The sequence below is a fragment of the Molossus molossus genome, unplaced genomic scaffold (genome assembly GCF_014108415.1).
Source record: "Molossus molossus isolate mMolMol1 unplaced genomic scaffold, mMolMol1.p scaffold_m16_p_9, whole genome shotgun sequence".
Lineage (NCBI taxonomy): Eukaryota > Metazoa > Chordata > Mammalia > Chiroptera > Molossidae > Molossus > Molossus molossus.
The window spans coordinates 78,752,950-78,773,528 of NW_023425403.1; the positions used below are offsets into that span (position 1 = coordinate 78,752,950).

The 20,579-nt window shown below is 40.8% G+C and overlaps 1 protein-coding gene and 1 pseudogene across 8 annotated transcripts in view; one reads left to right on the plus strand and one right to left on the minus strand.

The window, feature by feature from the left end:
* DIAPH3 (diaphanous related formin 3) overlaps positions 1-20,579 on the plus strand; it is a 487,836-nt gene that overhangs the window by 35,520 nt on the left and 431,737 nt on the right. For all 8 annotated transcript variants that reach the window (XR_004958076.1, XM_036249888.1, XM_036249889.1 and 5 more), the window contains exon 4: positions 8,109-8,213. Coding sequence is in view for 7 of the 8 variants with exons in the window: in XM_036249888.1 (XP_036105781.1) it covers positions 8,109-8,213 (105 nt within the window). In the remaining variant the exon portion in view is untranslated. The remainder of the gene's footprint in view (positions 1-8,108; positions 8,214-20,579) is intronic.
* Positions 12,432-13,183, minus strand: LOC118622525 (annotated as a pseudogene).

Sequence of the window (20,579 nt, forward strand, 5' to 3'; positions counted from 1 at the left end):
ACATTGCTGAGCGTTTTTATCAGAAATGGATGCTGGATTTTGTCAAATGCTTTTTCAGCATCTATTGATATGATCATGTGGTTTTTATTCTTCATTTTGTTTATGTGGTGTATCACATTTATTGATTTGCGAATATTGTACCAGCCTTGCATCCCTGGAATGAATCCCACTTGGTCATGGTGAATAATTTTTTTGATGTATTTCTGGATCCGATTTGCTAATATTTTGTTCAGGATTTTTGCGTCTATGTTCATCAGGGATATTGGCCTGTAGTTTTCTTTCTTCGTAGTGTCTTTTTCTGGTTTTGGAATTAGAATTATGCTGGCCTCATAGAACATGTTTGGAAGTCTTCCTTCTTCTTGAATTTTTGGAAATAGTTTGAGGAGAATGGGTGTTAGTTCTTTTTTGAATGTTCGGTAAAACTCCCCGGTGAAGCCATCTGGGCCTGGGCTTTTTTTTGCTGGGAGAGTCTTGATTACCTCTTCAATTTCCTTAGTTGTTTTTGGTCTGTTCAAGTTTTCTATCTCTTCCGGGTCCAGTTTTGGGAGTCTGTGTGTTTCTAGAAATTTGTCCATTTCGCTTAGATTGTCGAATGTGTTGCATATAGTTGTTCATAGTAGTTGTTAACGATCTTTTGTATTTCCGTGGTGTTGGTTGTTACTTCTCTTTCATTTCTGATTTTGTGTATTTGGGTTCTCTCTCTTTGTTTCTTGGTGAGTCTAGCTAAAGGTCCATCAATCTTGTTTATTTTCTCAAAAAACCAGCTCTTTGTTTCATTGATCCTTTGAATTGTTTTTTTTTTTTGGTCTCTATGTCACTTATTTCTGCTCTGATCTTTACTGTTTCCTTCCTTTTACTTGTTCTGGGGTTTTCTTTTTTTTGCTTTCTAATTCTTTAAGTTGTGAGGTTAGACAGTCAATTAGAAATTTTTCTTGTTTTTTGAGGTAGGCCTGTAGTGCTATGAACTTCCCTCTCAGAACTGCTTTCTCTGCATCCCATAGATTTTGTGTTGTCGTGTGTTCATTTTCATTGGTTTCCAGGAAGTTTTTAATTTCTTCCTTGATCTCCTCGTTGACCCATTTATTATTTAATAACATGCTATTTAGCCTCCATGTGTTGAAATGTCTTTGCATGTTCTTGTTGCAATTGATTTCTAGTTTCATGCCATTGTGATCTGAGAAGATGCTTGATATGATTTCAATCTTCTTGAACTTGTAGAGATTTAGTTTGTGTCCTATCATGTGGTCTATCTTTGAGAATGTCCCATGTGCACTTGAGAAGAATGTGTATTCTGTAGTTTTGGGGTGTAATTCTCTGTAGATATCTAATAAATTCATTTGGTCTAGTGCTTCATTTAGAGTCTCTGTTTCCTTGCTAATTTTTTGTCTAGAGGATCTATCCAGTGCTGTCAACGGGGTGTTGAAGTCCCCTGCGATGATTGTATTGTTGTCAATTTTTCCTTGGAAGTCCTCCAGAAGATTTTTAATATATTTTGGTGCTCCTATATATGGTGCATATATGTTTATCAAGGTTATATCTTCCTGTTGGATAGATCCTTTCAATATTATGTAGTGACCGTCTTTGTCTCTAGTTATGGTCTTCGTTTTGAAATCTATTTTATCAGATATGAGAATTGCTACCCCAGCTTTTTTATCCTTTCCATTTACTTGGAAAATTTTTTTCCATCCCTTCACTTTCAGCCTATGTGAGTCTTTTTTGTGAGGTGGGTCTCTTGCAAACAACATATAGGTGAGTCATGCTTTCTTATCCAATCAGCTACTCTGTGTCTTTTTATGGGAGCATTCGATCCATTTACATTTAAGGTGATTATTGATATGTACTTATTTGTTGCCATTTTTGTTTAGTGTGGTTCCATTTTTCTTCCCATTTCTACTGCTCATTACAGCAGTCCTTTTAACATTTCTTGCAGTGCTGGTTTGGTGCTAATGTATTCCCTTAGCCCTTTTTTGTCTGGGAAGCTCTTTATTTGACCTTCTATTTTGAATGATAGCCTAGCTGGGTAGAGTAGTCTTGGATTCAGATTTTGTTTTTCATGACTTTGATTACTCATTCCCTTCTGGCCTGTAGTGTTTCTTGTGAGTAGTCAGCTGAGAGCCTTATGGGGTTTCCTTTGTAGGTAACCTGTTGCTTATCTCTTGCTGCTTTTAGGATTCTCTCTTTGTCTTTAATTTGTGGCATTTTAATTACTATGTGTCTTGGTGTGGGCCTTTTTGGGTTCTTCTTACTTGGGACTCTCTGTGCTTCTTGAACTTGAATGCCTTCTTTCTTCACCAAATTAGGGAAGTTTTCTGTCACTATTTTTTTGAATATATTCCCTATCCCTTGCTCATTTTATTCTTCTTCGGGGACTCCTATGATGTGAATATTATTACGTTTCCAGTTGTCCCACAGTTCTCTTAAGCTGTCTTCCTGTTTTTTAATAGTTTTTTTCTTTTGTTTTTCTGATTCGTTGATTTTTTTTCTACCCTCTCTTCTAATTCACTGATCCGGTCCTCAGCTTCCTCTACTCTGCTTTTTAAACCTTCCAATGTGTTTTTCATTTCTGATATGTCATTTTTTATCTCTTCTTGATGGTTTTTAATTTCCAATTGGCTTATTTTCAGTGTCTCTATGTCCTTACTCATGCTGTTCAGCTTCCTCAAGATCATGGCTCTGAATTCTAGCTTTGTTAACATGTCTAATTCCTCCACATTGATCTCATCTTCAGTGGAGGTCTCTTCCTCTTTGATTTGGCCTCTGTTTCTGTGTTTCACCATTTTGGCTATCACTGTGGGCTTTGGAGCCTGTCAAGTTTTCCGTGTGGGTGTTGGTGTTCTGCTGTTTGTGGCTCCCTCTCCTATGTTTAGATGAGCGAGGGAGGACCCACATTAAACACCCCTGTCAAGTCTTACTTTCCTGGTTAAAGTTTCCAGCCCAGGAAAGGTACTGTTATCCTCTAGCTTTTGCCTGAGGGTAGCAGTCGAGGTTACTTGAAGAGTTTTGGGTTGTCAGTTGATTGAAAAACTCCCTCTGGTGCTCAGCCTAGGGGCTTTCCCGAGGGTGGGGCAGATGCTGGTTGTTAGTGAGCCTTAATTAGCACTTCAATGGCCCACAGGGTGGGGTTGGATCTCTGAGGGAGGGGCTGCTGCCTCTCCTCAAAGCCATGGGAAGGAGCAATGTGGCTGGCACTCCGCAAACGCTCTGGGTGCCCTACAAATCCCGAGTGTCCCGACACAGTTCCAGTCCAGTCTGCCCTCCCTCTGCCGGAGCCCAAGGTGAGTGGCTGTGTCTGTTTCAGCCTCTGTCCGGCTCTGCGCTGTGGAGCCGCCTGGGAGTGTAACCGGAGGGCGCTGCTCCCAGCTAAGGCCGCTGCAGAGCTGCTGACCGTGGGCTCCCAGCCCTGGTCTCGCGCCTTCGCAAGCCTACCAGCATGGAGTCAGTGTCCCTTGTTATATGGTCCTCCAAGTTGCTTTTCTGTTGCTTTTTCCCGTCGATTTGTCTGTGTTATAGTTGTAATTCCAGTTTGGTTCTGGGAGAAGGTCTGTGTAGCTCCGTTCACTCCGCCGCCATTTTCTGTTTTATCCAGAGCTTTTTTGTAATCTGCAGCTTCAGTATCATTTTATACTTATGCAGTGTAGTAGGTGTCCTGACATGTGTGAATGGAAGAATTGGGTAACACACAGTGGTTTATAGATTGCTTGTTTTGGCCATATATGTCGGTTTCTGTGTTCTGCTTAGAAAGAAGTATTATTATAATATAAAGTAAGTTATTTCAAATGGTGTTGTGGGTACTATTGGTTTCCCTCCCGGAGCCCTCCCCAAGGTGGTGCATGCATACCCCCGTGATGAGTGTTGGCTTCTAATGGTTGATTGCTGTTCCTTTATCCAGAGATTTGGCCCCAGGGAACTTGTGTCTGCAGCTAATGAAAACTTACTTGGGGGTGTCCCTCCAGATGGGACTGACTGTAGTACAGTTCAGGCTGAAGTGAGAATCCTGCTGAGCCACACTTTGAAATGTCCCTTGCTTCTTTCACTCCCCTCATCCTGAGAGCACCTCCTCTATTAATCACCAGCACCCAAATCTCTGTCTCAAGCCCACCTCTAGGAAACTGAATCTAAGACAATAGAGATACGATATGGTCACTTTTAGCAGAAGTAATGTGAAAATTGATGACTTGCTCACAGTGGACCCATTAGGATCATCTGGAAACATCACTAGATAGGGAATCTGGGCTCCTGTTCTCGAGTTTCTAAAAACAGCTAGGTCTGAACAGTCATTTCATTTCTGTGACCCTGCCTTTTCTGTTGTGTAATATATGGAACTTAGACTATGCGCTATTCTTAGACTCTCATGTTGAAGATTTTTTGCTTAAGGCATGGAGTTATTAAATGACGATGTGTGACTTCCCCTGATGCCCCAACTCCCGTTTGTGAGATAGCCTTAGAAGATGCTTAGCTTTACTCCTCTGGAATTGAAACATGAAACATGAAACATGGATGATATACATTTTCTAGGAAAAGCTTTCAGTATATTTCCTAAGGTGTTTGTCACCCCTGGAAGTTTAGTGCCAACGCCTTACAGGATTTTCTTCTTTTATTCCTTCTCTTTATAGATAGAAGTTCAAAATCTATTCTAAGAATATTTGCACCCTCTAGACATACATTCGTACACACACACACACACACACACACACACACACACTTTTTTTTCTTTCCATTGTTTCCATACTTCCTTTTCTTTTTGTGAAGGGCAGAGTTTTCTTACACTTTCCAGTGCTGTCTCCTCCTGGACATGTGGAGGATGACTCTGTGTTACATAGCTCATGAATGCTCCTGAAGGTTTGTACTGTTACGTAGTTGATTCCAAACTTTTTTATTTTTTCCTTTATTGATTTTAGAGAGAGAGGGGAAAGGAGGAGGAGAGAGAGAAACATCGATGAGAGACAACATTGACTGGCCACCTCTTGCATGTCCCCCACTGGGGATCAGGCCCACAACCTGGGCATGTGCCCTGACCGGGAATTGAACCGGCGACCTCTTGGTGCATGGGTTGACGCTCAACCACTGAGCCACACCGGCTGGGCCAAACTTCTTAATAGTATCATGTTGTGTTTGTTTCGTCTTTGTTTTTAAACAGGGACTGTCATCACACTTTTATCATGAAGGTGAGTGCCATATTTAGATAAGAGAGGTCAGATGATCCAGAGGAAAGAGGTTGGGGGAGCTCTGGTTCTCTTGCTCAATTCCAAATACACACCTTTGGTGTATAAGCTCATGTCATCTCGAAGATGCCTTTCCACAAAGCAGTGGCCTTTTTTTCTTTCTATCTTGAAATTTTTCTTTTATTTTAGCCATGATTAATGGGTTTTCTGTTTTTTAGTATTCTGTATCTATAAACTATTTTAATTTGCTGGCTAAGGAGGCTAGGTCATGTTTGGTTATCAGACAAATAAGAAGAAAAATAAAGTGAATAATTTAAAACAGGTTCTCAGTGTTCTTAGTTCTCCCACTTTTTATAATAATTATTCACCAACTTCCCTATTAGTTTTTTTCCCCAGTGAAAATATTTATAAATAGCTTATTTTTTATACTTAAAATAAAAAACCAATATAATGCCTCAGTGCACTGTATAATAAAACACTGTGTATTTCGGTATAAACAGTTGGCCATGACTACTCAAGAAGGCACAACAGTCACATTCTTGAATCTCCTCAGGCCCTCTGAGCACAGCAGCTGCAGTGCAGGTTGATAGAGGAATGCTGTTCTGCTGATTCGATGTCAAAGCAGTGTTGTCCTGGCACACCTGCATTTCAGCAGTAGAGCTCAAGTATTGGTAAAACTAAAAAGAAAAAGGAAAAGACTCCCCCCCAAAAAATGTGTTATTGTAATTTATAGAATAGTAGTTGGATTCTTGGAAACTCCAATGTATATTAAAACCATACAATAAGATGTATTTAATGTGTGACAATTTACATATGAATTCTATTTTAACATCTGATTCCACTGAATTAGTGTTTAGGCTTAGATAATTATGATTCTCTCTTTTTTTTTAGTCCTCACCCAAGGATATTTTCCCATTGATTTTTATACAGAGAGGTAGGTTGGGAGGGAGAGAGAGAAACATCAATGTGAAAGAGACTGGTTGGTTGTCTCCCGAACATCTCCTACTGAGGCGGGGGATCAAACCTGCACCCTAGGTATGTGCCCTTGACCAGGAGTCAAACCCGTGAGTTTTTGGTCTGTGGGCCAATGATCTAACTGCTGAGCCAAACTGGCCAGGGCGTTCTTTTTTTATTTTAAATAAGAGTGCCTATCTGTCTTTTGGAGACAGGACAAGGTTTTTATTTTACTTTTATTTATTTATTTTGTTGTGTAGGATTAGCCCATGTGTTGCATACAATCTAGCCATCTTCCTCCTGCAGATCTTAGTACCATCACCTCAGTCACAGTGACAACCAAAATGCCCTCAGACATTTTCAAAATACTTCCTTAGTGGTGTTAAAGGCCTGTTGAGAATCACTGGCTTAGAGGGAAAAAAAGAACAAAACAAACCATTATTCACATAATACGATATTACTAACTTAGAACAGCCAAGAGAGACATTACTAATTACTATCTTTTATTGGAGTGTCAAATGGAACAGCTTATAAGATCTTAAATATTTATATCAAGGTGCAATGAAGGGAATTTTGACTTTTAAGTGCTTGAATGGTTTGGTAGCCAAAACCTGAGTCAGCTAAAGGCATAAACTTTGGTGTGTGATGAATTGTAGCACCCTTATAAAACTTGGAAGAAATTTAACTTGCTGGACTTCATAGGTGATCCAAAGTTCTGAATTTTATGGTCCCCTTTCTGGGTGGATATGGAATTTATATATATTCAGGTGTTTTATCTTGTGTATTGCAAATGACTCAGGGCTAAGATCAGGAGGAAACCTGGTGGAGCTGTCCTCTGCCTCTTCTGTCTTAGGCTCCTTTCCTCTACCAGAACAGACTCTTACTTCAGCAGTTTAATTCAATCCTGGTGACAGTTCTTATATTTATGTGGATATACTTGACTTGCATTTTTAGTGAGGGTTATGTCTGTAGTAGTACCCAGGTCACATAAACCCATGTTTTAAATAGTGCTTGATCAATGTTAGGTGGTACCTCTTTTTATAAGTGTAATTTTTTTTTTAAATCCTCACCTGAGGATATTTTTCTATTGATTTTTTTTTTTTTTTAAGATAGGGTAGGAGGGAGGGAGGGAGGGAGAGAAACATTGATGTGAGAAAGACACATTGATGTGAGAAAGACACATTGATGTGAGAAAGACACATTGATGTGAGAAAGACACATTGATTGGTTGCCTCCCGAACGATCCCAACCGGGGCCGGGGATCAAATCCACAACTAAGGTGCGTGCCCTTGACTGGAAATCGGACCAGAGACTCTTTGGTATGAGGGCTGACGCTCTAACTGCTGAGCCACACGGGCCAGGGCTATATGTGTAATTTTTTAAATATAATTTAGAACACTGAGTAAAGTTAAAGCAGTTAATAAATATTTTAGATGGGATGGAGAGGAGACACTTAAAACTGTAGAATGCTTCACCTGTTCAGGGAATCAGTACTAGGTATTTGATAATAGGTGCTTGTAGCTATCAAAATCTGAAAAGTGGTTGGCTTATTCACCTTTTAATTTTTGATACATGAAACAGCTCTCTCAGTATGGTGTAAGATAGCTTCAGGTACAGCTGTTGTAAATATGTACGTGTATGTACACACACCCACCCACACACACATTTTGAAATTATTAATTCTAATGACTTTATGAAAGGCAGGATCTTCAACTGTGTAATTACCTATAGCGATGAGAATATAATTTTACCAGCCTGCTGTGAATTCAAAAAGCTGTTTTGGTAAGTGTTTGCCTCTGAAGATGATCTAGAATACTTGCTTCTGTGTACCTCAGCTCTTTTTCTCTCTCCTCTAGGCAGAACTACACGTAAATCATCCCAAAACAATTAATGCTGCTGTAGTCACAAATTATTGATTTTACGTTCCTAGTGTATGTAGAGTGGCTGCTCCACTTAGATTCTAAAATGAGGCTTTTTAATTGTGTTTTCCAGGAAGATATGAATTTAAATGAAGATAAGAAGGCACCATTGCGGGAAAAGGACTTCAGTATCAAAAAAGAAATGGTGATGCAGTACATTAATGCTGCTTCCAAGACAGTAAGTAAAACTGTCAAGTGGAAAAATATGGCCAAAACATGTGGTGGTATGAAAAACAATGCATTTGTCTAATGAAGTGCTTAAGTGTGTGGGCCACTGGAATCAGAGGGCTTTTGAGTGTATAATTAAAGGCACGAGAACTATAAGATTGTTTAATTTAAAAGTAGAACTCATCTTACAACTTTTAAACTACTTTGTGTTTTAGCCACTTGCATTAAGAAACACTGTGATTAGTTAGCTTATTTACTGTAAGACAACTTTTCTTGATAGTGAATTAAGATGGTTATTGATTTTTATGTCACTTATAAATTGGGATAATATTTGTATTATAGAAAAGTGAGACTGATTTTACTCTAACTGCCTAAATCAGGATACATTATAGTGGCTTAGAGGCGTATCTTTAATGTGAGGTTTTCTATGGAGACACTTATCTTGTAACAAGTTAAAAATGTAGACATTGAAAGGAGGAGCCCTTAGCCTTTACCTGGCTACCAGTTTTCTAGGGAACAGGGAATATATGGGTGGGAATACTGGCCAAATGTCTAAGAAACCATAATTGGTACATAATCAGTTACATTCATTTCATGGACCAACAAATGAGCTTGACCAGCCATATGAAAATTGTAAATAAATAGGTTAGATGAAAAATATAAAATGGAAGCTAATGAAGATGCAATTGGTAGAAAGACTATACAAAATGATTTTGGCTGAACTGAAGATAGAACTGGATTAGGGGAAAATAACATACTGTAGTTTTCACTGGATACTTTATAAAGCTGGGTTAAATGAATATAAGTTACTTATACTTTAACTCCATTTATTTGCTAGTCCAGTCAGTGACTCTATGGTATTTCTTGTGGAAGACAGACTCAAGTGATACTTAATTTTTAAACATGCCTCATGTTTAAGCAGCCTAATGTTTAGTTGTAGAAATCACCGAGTACTGTTATTTCAGCTCTTTATATAGATGGGCTCTGTACCTGCTATTGTGATACAAATTGCCTTTGTCCCTAAATGATACTTGGATATCACAAATTTGCATTAGGAGTCAGAGCTCTTATGTTTTAGATCAATTTATTTATCTTCCATTTCACTGGGGCACCTGACTATATCTCCCTGATCCTCAATTTCCTCGTTCATAAGATGACACTAATATCCACGTAAACTTGATGTTAGAATTATGTTGTTTATTTCATGATTAAAACATAACAGATTTTATTTATTTTATTATTACTTTTTAATCCTCACCCGAGGATATGCTTATTGATTTTTCTTTTCTTTTTTTTAATCCTCACCCTAGGACATTTTTCCATTTGTTGTTCAGATAGAGTGGGAGGGGGAGAGAGGAAGAGACAGAGAGAGAAACATCGATGTGAAAGGGACACATCGAGTGGCTGCCTCTCGCATGACCCAACCAGGGCCAGGGACAAACTGCAACTGAGGCATGTGCCCCTAGCGGGAACCGAACCCGGATCTCTTCAAACCGCAGGCCGAAGCTCTGACTGCTGAGCCAAATCGGCCAGGGCTTTTTTTTCTTTTTTTAATTGATCTTGGAGGGAGGGAGGGAGAATGGGAGGAAAGAGAGAGAGAGAAACATCAGTGTTAGAGAAACATCAATTGACTGCCTCCTGCACATGCCCTGACCAGGGATCGAATCCACTACCTTTTGGTGCAGGGGATGATACTCCATCCAACTGAGCCACCCAGCCAGGGCAGATTTTATAACTGGTGCCTATGTGGTGGTAGCATTAGTAGTAGTAGCAATTGTTTGTTTTTTATTTTTCTTTGTGATTTCTTTATTGTTTGTGCTGTTGAAATTATCATACCATAATTAAAAATATAAGTAAATGTATGTACATCAGTAAAAATGCAATTTTACTGTTAATGAGTTTACACTTCTAAGACATTCATTTGTTTACCCATCACACAAATTAAGTATCTGTACGTGAGGCCCTGGAGATGGAGTGCCCAGATAATTTATCATGTGTCTTATGGAGCAACATCATGTGTCTTATGGAGCAACATAAGAGCAACATAAGACAACACATAAAGGCATGTAATAGGTGAAATGTGATGTGGAAAAAATAGCAAGGAAAGGGATGGAGATGGTATAACTGTTTTATATAGAGTAATCAGGGAAGAGGACCCTGTTTGGGAATTTTAAATCCAACAAGCATGAATTCACTTAATATAATTACAAGGGATACACTATTAGAGTTGCTTTAGAAAGCCTCACATTTTAATTCTTGAATTTCAGGTAATAAACAGACTTTTTAATAGAACAAACCATTTTGAACTTCATGATAGTGGATCTATTTCATTTTGCATTCACTAATTTTAAACTTTAATCCTCTAATCATTTTGGACTAAGGTTGGAATTTATTTACCAGAATTAGTTAATTAGATTATCAGGATTGAAATAGATTAGTTATTTAAAATATGATTAAAGCATTGGCTCATTTAATTAGTGTGTGTGGATCATAGCTTTTCCTAGGAGGGTTGTGAATAATCTGGCAGATGTTTAACGCTGCAGAAAGTTCGGGCTGACCAGTCATCTATTTTTGCTCTGGAAGTAGAAACACATTTTATTAACTCGAGGATATGGACTTTGTCATGCCAGTATATTTAGGTTAATGAGTACTCAGAGAGTTTCTCTGAGAAAAACAATAAAAATTCATCCGTAGATTGTTTGAGATACTTTTGTTATCATTTTAGCCTTAGAATTTGCTTTGAGCTTCTCTTTTGTGGGTGTGCATTCGTACAGTTTGTTTTGAAATATGTTTTTATTGATTTTTGAGAGGAAGGGAGGGGAGGGGGGGGAGAGAGAAACATTGATGTGGGAGAAACATCAATCGGCTGCCTCCTGTATGCCCCCTTCTGGAGATGCAGCCTGCAACCCTGACATGTGCCCTGACCTGGAATTGAACTGGCAACCTTTTGGTGCACGGGACAATGCCCAAACAACTGAACCATACTGGCCAGGGTGCATTAATATAATTTTTTTGGAAAACAGTACTGATGCCTAGTTGATTTAAAAAAACTTTAGAAATGTTAAGTCTCAAAGTAGCAGTAAAGTAGATAAGGCTGGTTTTTAGAAGAGAGGGAGAAAAATCAAGTTAGTTGATTATTGAAGACCTTGGTGAGTTTCAATTTAGGTAACCAAATATTAAAACTGAATTTCTTCAGTTAAAGATTACTATTAAAATTTTACTATTTTACTATTAAAATATTACTATTAAGTGGGTATCATGTGTAGAGGCTGTGAATGCCAGGCTTGCATTTTTCTAACTTCCTAGGGCATGGACATGTGACCCAGCTTAGGCCAGTCCAGTCCAGTCTGGGGGCCGGGCCTGCTCCGGACTTGTGAGAAAGGTTTCTCTCCATCGTGAAAGAATCCAGAGCAGGAAAGCCACCTTTTCCTGCCATTGACCATGCTTGTGAGCGGATGTGGGTTGCTTGGGATGAGGCATCTTGGAGCTGCTGCTCTGGTCCGATGCAGTCCTGCTCCAGACCCTTCTGTTACATGAGATGATGCGTCTCCTTTAAGCAGTTTTAAGCTGGGTTTTTGCTTTGTTGCTGTAAACATCTTGATATAGCATCCAGATACACTTTTGCCTATGCAGGATCTCTCTTTATCTCTAATTCAGTCTGGAAATTACTCTGTCCATCCAAAGGAGCATCTTGAAAGACCCTCCCCTCACCCTATATACTCAGAGCATAAATGAGAGAGGTACTACCTGGTCCTGTGGGCATTTCTTGGTAAATGAATAGCCTCAGATGTTTAGCAGCAAGCTTATTGGAGAAAACTTCTTTCAAAAAGAATTATACAGATTTTACTTTTGTTTGATTACTGGCTAGAGGCTAACACTATTCTGCAATTAGTGGTATGGACCTTGAAAGTAGGATGTAACGTGATAGTCCAAATAGAAGTGAATTCACAGTTCTGAACAGTGTAAGAAAATTCTGTGACAGAAGAGGATCTCTTAAGCCAAAACTTACCTAAGAGTGTTCCCTATTTTCTAAATGGAAGGGAACCAGAATTTAATACATAGAGCTAGCATATAAATGTATCTAATAATGCTTAATCTAACAGAGTAGTTCTCATTCTTTATTGAGATTTATTATTTTTACTCCTTTTCTTCCCTTAAAATTCTGTTTTTTTTTGTTTGTTTGTTTGTTTTTTTATGTTTCGTATTTATTTGTTACTCTTAGAAAAGCTCATTTTTGACTGGACTCAGACTTCGAGGTAGAAGCTCTTGGAGAGGACAGCCTGCGTCTCTTGGCCATCTGTTCCTGCGCTTTTCTTTAGCCTCCTTCATTCTCTCAGCCAAAAGTTTAGCGTATTCTGCAGGCCCTTCCTTATTTTTCTTAGTAGGTAGTTTCTTCAGAGCAATACGCCGACGTTTGTGTTGCAGGACATGTGGAGTAACAAGGCGCTGAATCTTGGGTGCTTTAGTCCTAGGTTTCTTACCTTCTTTGTTTAGGGGCTTCCTCACAACATGTTGGCGGACATCATCTTCTTTAGAGAGATTGAAAAGTTTTCGGATTCTGCTAGCTCTCTTGGGACCCAGGCGAGGAGACACAGTAGTATCAGTGAGAACAGGAATATATTCTCCCCCCCCTTTTTTTTTACAATGACCAAATTGAGAACACTGAGATTGGCATCCACACTGCAGCCCCGAACAGATTTGCGCTTCCTCTCTCCTGTCCTCCTTGGTCTATAGCAGGAATGCCCCTTACTCGGGAGCAGGCGGACACGGCCATGGGTCAAGATGCCCTGCTTCATGGGGAAACCTTGTTTGTCATTCCCACCACTGATTCGAACCACATAGCCCTTCCATTCTTCACCCAGGGCGTCAGCAGCAACTTCTGTGGCCGTACGCTTCTCATCAAAGGTTCGAAGTTTGCGTTCATCGTCCACTTCAATGAGTTTCTGGCAGCCAGTGGCTGGGAAAGATGTTCAGCTTCATCCCGAAGCAGCCGACCGCCTCCGAGGTGCCCTTAAAATTTAAGAGCTTCCCTTAAAATTCTTTAAAAAAAAAAAGTTATTTATTTATTTCTTTATTTCTTTATTTCTTTATTTTATTAGAGAGGAAGGGAGAGGGAAAGAGAGATAGAAACATCGATGAGAGAGAACATTGATTGGCCGCCTCCTGCATGCCCCTGCTGGGGATTGGGCCCACAACCTGGCATGTGCCCTGACCCGGAATTGAACCGGTGACCTCTTGGTGCATGGGTCAATGCTCAAACACTTAGCCACAGCGGCTGAGCTCTTCCCTTAAAATTCTTTTTTTTTTATCCTCACCCGAGGACATTTTTCCATTTTTTGTACAGATAGAGCGGGAGGGAGAGAGAGGAAGGGAGAGAGAGAGAGAAACATCGATGTGAAGGGACACATCGAGTGGCTGCTACCCGCACGACCAACCAGGGCCGGGGACAAACTGCAACCGAAGTACGTGCCCTTAGCGGGAACCGAACCCGGGTCTCTGCGGACCGCAGGCTGACGCTCTAACCGCTGAGCCAAACTGGCCAGGGCTTCCCTTAAAATTCTTAAAGCAACTTTGCAGTTATCACTAAACAATGATTTTTGTAGTCGAAATTCTTGTGCTGTGCGTGGACAAGCCAGACTTAGGAGCTATGTCCTAATAGAGTTGCTGCCTTCATGCTAACACTAAACTGCCAGGAAAAGTATTCCTTTTCTTGGTTTTGCTTTATCAAGTCCTATGTCCATGATACCAGTGTTTATTTTCTTGTGGGTGCTTGTGTTGGGTTTAGGGTGAACTGGGTCTGGCTAGATTTACAAGTCTGGGCAATGTGCAGGTCTCCCAGGACAGGTTAACAGAAAGCCGTGGACTAGTTTACACACAGTTCATGAGCGTGTTCACAGGGACACCCGAGAGGGCAGGATCTTCATCAGTGCAATGCCTGCCCCCTCCACCCCATTTTAAAGTGAAGAAAACATTCTCTTTGCTTTTTCCTTTTTTTCTGTCAAGAAGACTCTTCTGTTTGTTCCACTTTTAGGCTTTTACAGGATAGTCTGTGGCAGTGCAAAACTGAAGGAGTCCTGAGAAGCCAAAACTCAGATCCCAGAGAGGGAAAGCAAACCCCTGGAAGGAGGAGGAGGCTCAGAGTGGATGAGGAGGATGGAAGATGCAGTCAGGGAGGCTGAGTTTGAGAAAGAGGATGGGAGAACCAGAAAGAGGTCTGGTCCTTTGTGAGGGTGGAGTTTCAGGGAAAGAGAAACTTAAGAGTTTTTATGGAAATTTTGATTTTGCTATACAGTTTTCAGGCCTTTACAGTGTCTCCAAGAACCATTCAGTGGAGATAAGCATTTGCTTATCAGTGCTTTTGGGGTTGTCTTTTTCTTTTTTGCCAATAGTTTTTATACACAAGATGATGAGACTATCCAGGCTGTTGATTTCTATACAGATTACCACTGGACTGCTACCTGTCAGCCTGTAGTCTGTTTTTTCTTTTGGTTGGCCCATTAGAGGTGGATAAATTGCTTTAGAAATTTCTCTGTAAAAGGTATACTTAGCCCTGGCTGGTTTGGCTCAGCGGTTAGAGCGTCAGCCTGCGGTCCAGAGAGACCCGGGTTCGGTTCCCGCTAAGGGCATGTACGTACCTCGGTTGTAGTTTGTCCCCGGCCCTGGTTGGGTTGTGTGGGTGGCAGCCACTCAATGTGTCCCTTCCACGTCGATGTTTCTCTCTCTCTCTCTCCCCCCCTTCCCCCCTCTCCCTCCTACTCTTAAAAAAAAAAAAAAAAAAAAAAAAAAAAAAGTATACTTATAGTTCCTCTGTACTAGCTGGAAATTAAAATCTTTTATAGGTTTCATGCCCCCCCCCCCCCCGCCATCATTGGAATCTGTGTCACAGCTGCAAGTAACATGAGTATTTTAAGTGGGCTGATATCTAAGTTTCTTAATTAGGATGTCCTTTATTTCCTATTTATGTTTAGTTTTTTTCCTTTTTTTCACGTCTTTTTCCAATGAAAGAAGCAGACTTTCTCTTTTATAAGTGCTCCTGAAGTTTGCTGGCTTCCTTTGACTTTGCTTTGAACAGTTTTTCTTTCCTAGTCAGTCTGGTCCGCAGCGAAGTGACTGCCTGCACTGGAAAAGTTTGGATCCTGTCTCATTTCACTCCTTGAGAGCTTAATTATTTCTGTAGTTCTTGCTTAGACTTCTTTAATAAGAAATAACGTTATATCAATATTATAGAACATTACTTTAAAAGGTATATAGAAAGACTGTAACAAGTTTTTTAAGCAGTATGATAAAATGACTGAGTCTAAATTGAGTTCATCTGGAGGGCTGGAGGTATGAAAGAGGAACTCCAAGGGTACGGGGAAGCTTGTAGAAGGAAGTAGAGTCTGGATTATACAGAAAGCTTCTTTTCCTGGCATGTGCATACCCCACCTCTGTTCCGCCCCCACGAATTCCTCCCAAAAGCAGAGCAAATGGATGTCTCTGCAGGTGCTCACTCGAGGGGCTGGTCCACAGCAGCATCTCCAGGGCCCCGAGCCCCTACCAGGTCCAGCCAACCCTTCCTTGTTCAAGGTGAGCTGTGAATCATTTAAGAAGGACCTGTGCTCACCACAGCACGGATGCCTTTCATGGTTGCCTGGCACTCAGAGCCTTCAGTTGTACTCCAAGGCCCATACCTGCTCAGGTGTGCTGGCACCAGAGTGTTGCACAGTGTGTGTCCTTTACGTCCATTCAGACTGGTGACAGCGTTTGTTTTCTTGCTCAGCCCAGGATGGGGTTTTTAGATGAAGAAGTAAGTATGCGTTAGTAGGACCTCAACAGTTTTTCTTAGAGAGTGGCTTTTCCCATTGGCTCCCTTTGCTGGCTTAGAAGATGACCAGTGGGAACCTCCACGGATGGGTGTACATCCAGGGGCCCTTTCATGTTGTGCTCAACAGCGGGAGAGACAGAAAGGTCAGCCCTCTTGGAACAAGCTGCTGCTGGACACCCCTCCAGCCACAGTGTTGTGAAGGCAGAGGGTGTTTGTGTGGTCCCCCTGCTCCTGGTGGTTGCTCAGGCAAACCTTCCTGCTGGGGAGCCTGAGCACATAGTTGTCCTGCCAGCGCCTAATCCTGACCGACTGGCCGAAATCATTCCACCCGGTTCCCTGTGTTCTTGACTTGTTTAGAATCACCATGACCTGAAGACATTTCTTCACTGAAACCAGTTCTTCTAAGGAAGGAACATATAGTTTGAAATAACATATAGTTCAATTTAAATTCTCACCAAATTTCTCATTAGCTTGTAGAAATTGTTTTACCCCATTATTTAGCTTTTTGGCTCCAATAAGACGGTCAGAATAGAAAACGAATCACATGGATTCAGTTGGCTTTGAGGCGTAATACCCATACAGTGACAAGCATAGTCCTGTTGGACCAGTTTTTACAAATATGTCCAGCTGTGTAACCTACACACGCATCATGGTAGAAAACATGACTGTCGTCCCTGAAGGTGCCCTCATGTTGCAGGCTGAATATTTGTGTCTCCAAGTCCATAAGATGAAGCCCTGACCCTGTGTGAGGGTGGAGGTGGGGCTGTTGGGAAGTGGTTAGGGTGACATGAGGTCAAGAGGGTGGGCCACTGTGGGATCGGTGCCCTGATCAGAGGGGAGAGACCCCCGACCCAGCTCACACACCCAGGAGAGGCCACAGCTAACCTTATTGCCAAGTGACGGCTGCAAGCTTATTTTAATCCCAGGGAAAAGAGACGGAGGAGCCTTGACTTGCCGTAGGTGCTGTCATGCCTGGGAACAGAAGCTCTGGGAAAAGTCATTGTACACAGAGATAGGAAAGGGTGTCAGAGCATTTGTTCCCAGCAGAGTGTGAACATTTCTGTTTGGCTGGCAGAGGCTCTATTAAATAGACTTGGACCCCCTCCCCTCCTTTCCCCAACTGTGAGAAACAAGTGGTCTGTGCTGACTTGTCATGGCCACTAGAGCTGACGGAAACCTCTTAAATCTTTCCAGACCTGACCCCCTCTAGGCAAGCACTCTGGATTTTGCCACCACCCCTTACTTGAGGCCTTGTAGTGGAGCTGAATGGTGCCTGCCCCTCCTGTCCGGTTTGGGCTCCTGCATCACCACTCACTGCTGGGGATGAGCCACAGGTGCTGGCCCAGCCTCAGATGGAACTGGGGGTTTCTGGGGGTTGGCACGCATGACCAAGGTTGTGCACACTCTTGTGCCCATTTTCTGTGACTCGTTCTCATTTCTCTTGGGCAGATCCCTAGGATTGGAGCAGCCCTGTGGGGCACCTCGTGGGCTGAGCAGCAGCTTCAATTTGCATTGAGCTCACTGACCTGAGCAAGCCTTGACCTTTCTGTAAATTACTGAGTTGTAAAGGTCCTTGGAGTTTTCTGGATACAAGACTTGTCAGACAGTATTGCAAATATTACCTCCCATTCGTTGACTTGCTTATCATTTTATTAATGGTCTACATTTTAAGTTAAAATTAACTTAAAAAAGTTAAGTTCATAAGTTTAGGATTACATATGTGTGTGTGCGCGCGTGTGCACACATATATGTATGTACACGTAGTGCTTAAAAGCATTTTGAAAGGTGTTACCATGGTACCAGTTCTAGCTCAGTAGGACATGATGTTCTCAAATATGGAGGACCTGGTTTTCTGCGGTATCGTTCTTCTAGGCGTATGCTGGTCAGAAAAAACTGTTAATCCTCACCTGAGGATAGTTTTTGCTTTGATTTTTAGAGAGAGTGGAAAGGAGGGGGGGGCATTCATGTGAGAGACACACATCAATTGGTTGCCTCCTGTACACCCTAACCGACCTGGTCAGCCAGGAATCAAGCCTGCAACCCAAGTACTTGCCCTTGACAGGACATCGAACCCCAGACCCTTTGGTCTGTGGGCAGATGCTCTACCCACTGAACCACACCGGCCAGGGCAGAAAAGAACTGTATTCTGAGAGAATATTAGTCATATGTTCAGATTTGTGTATATTTTCTATAGGTAGAAAATCTAATGTTCATTTGTATTAGTATCGGTTTGCTAATATTGTTATAACAGTGGGGGCATGTTCATGTCTTTGTGTCTATTTTTCTTAGAGTTGAGTTTTTTTTTTTTTTTTTGATCCTTGCCCAAGGACATTTTTTCCATTTTTTTGTTCAGATAGAGTGGGAGGGAAAGAGAGGAAGAGAGAGAGAGAGAGAAACATCGATGTGAAAGGGACACATTGAGTCCCAACCAGGGTCGCAGACAAACCGCAACCGAGGTATGTGCCCCTAGTGGGAACCGAACCCTGGTCTCTCTGGACCTCAGGCTGACGCTCTAACCACTGAGAAAAATTGGCCAGGGCTAGAGTTAAGTTTTATATATGAATTTGGAAAGCAGGTAAATCAAGTTGTTCTTTTGTTTATTTATTTTTTCACTTCTCATCACTGGTTTTCTTTAATTTAAAAGGTTTATATTTTAATCATTGGAAACGTAGAGGAGCCCAGACGCTTTTACACATTCTTGCTAATTAAGGTTAACGTGGACTATTTTTTGTCTTCCATTTCAGGTTAGGGATTCGATCAAAGCACCCTTCTAACATAAAATTTGTGGCTGGTACTTGGCATGAGACAAATGAAGCAACAATGCCCTTGCTTAAGGTACTTTGCCTGTTTATCTCCAGGTCTTGCTTGCTGACTAGGAGAAAATTTCAGAGCCTCAGGGCAATGAACCAATTTCTTGTTAAGAGTATTTCCTAATAATCTGTCCGGTACTTGAATTTCCATTTGTGCCTATATAGGACAGGTTTTATTTATGTGCAATTAAAATGATCTCCCAGCAGCTCAAATTCATCCGGCTTCCGTACGAGTCTTTTCTGGGCAGCAGCAGCATGTTGAGTTGTTGCTGGTGCTGTGGAGTGTTTCTGTCCGGGTGGCCGGTGGTGAGGAGGAAAGCAGTCATCTTTTCTTCCCTTTTTCTTTTTTTAATAGGAAAAAGTTATATGAGGTTCAAATTAAAATTGTGTATTTTTGGTCTTCTAAAACTCTCATACTAATTTAAAATAACTTTTCTTTTATTATAGCACTTAACAATGTTTCTATATCTGACATGTTTTTCTATTACTAGTAACATAGTAGAATTTTACAGCTTGACCTGGTCAGTGATGCTTACACCGGCTGTGGCAGTACAGGTCATCTGAGATTGTGTCCTCTTGGTTATGTGGATTGTTCCTTCTTTTAAGATATTTTTTTATGCCCGTGCTTACTTTCTAGATGGTTAACTTGTCATGTCTGATAACCGCAAAGGTAGTGAAAACTTTGAAAATGCCAGAAAGAACAAGCATGTAGTTATGATGTAGATGAAAACGATGAGAAACTGTCCATATGGAATGAACTTCTTGAATGAAGCAACAGTTCTGAAGGAATAAATGAAAAATTGAGAAAAGTGCGACGTATGTACAATTGCGTTGCAGTGACCAAAGGGGAAAGGTAATTGGTGAAATATGGTTCTCAGCCTTGATATCCCTTAGAATCATCTGAGGAACTTTAAAAATCAATGTCTGGGTCCTACCACTTAACAAGTCAGTCAGAATTCCTATAGATGGGACCCAGGTATCAGTGTTCTGTAAAGTTCTCCATGACTCCAGTGTGCAGTCAAGGGTGAGGACTGTTGGGCTGAACAAGACATCAGTAGATGTCCTTTATTGTAACGTTCATTAATCAAAATAGTGGAAGGAGGTAGAATTTAAAGGCTGAGAGTGATGAACATTTATTAATAAAATTGTTACCAGGTTTCTGGATTCAAGGCTAGTAGGTATATGTGTAACATCAAAATAAGTCTTCAAATGGCATACTGTAGTTACTGAGAAATTCTCTGACATTTGGCCACTTGTAGAAATAATCAAAGGGAGAGGCTGTCTACTGTAACAAATAGAAGAATCTGGTCTGTTTTGGAAAAATATGCCCAATGATAGAACAAGCGTTAGCAAGGAGGAGAACTGAGTATGCCTGGTTTTAAAGATTCAGTGGTCTGATTCACCCACCTTGTTGGCGGTAGTAAACTTAAATCTCTCTTAACTCAGACTGACTTAAGAGACATCCTTTCAGTTTTTACTTCTTGCTAAATAGAATAAATTCTATACAAACGTAAAAAATCCTTTATAGATTAATCATCTTGATGTGCAAAAGGCATTCATTTCTAATTTCATGCTGCCTGATTTATTGCCATTTCCTAACTAGTGCAGAATAATGGTTTCCCCCCACCCTTAAGAGTAGGTATAGCTTCTTACCCTTAATGTAATACAAAGTTATTTTAAATTAACTTTCAAATTATTTCACCATTGAAAAGTCTTACAGGGTAGATTAAGTAAACTAGGAGTTCTGCCCTTGGTATTTATT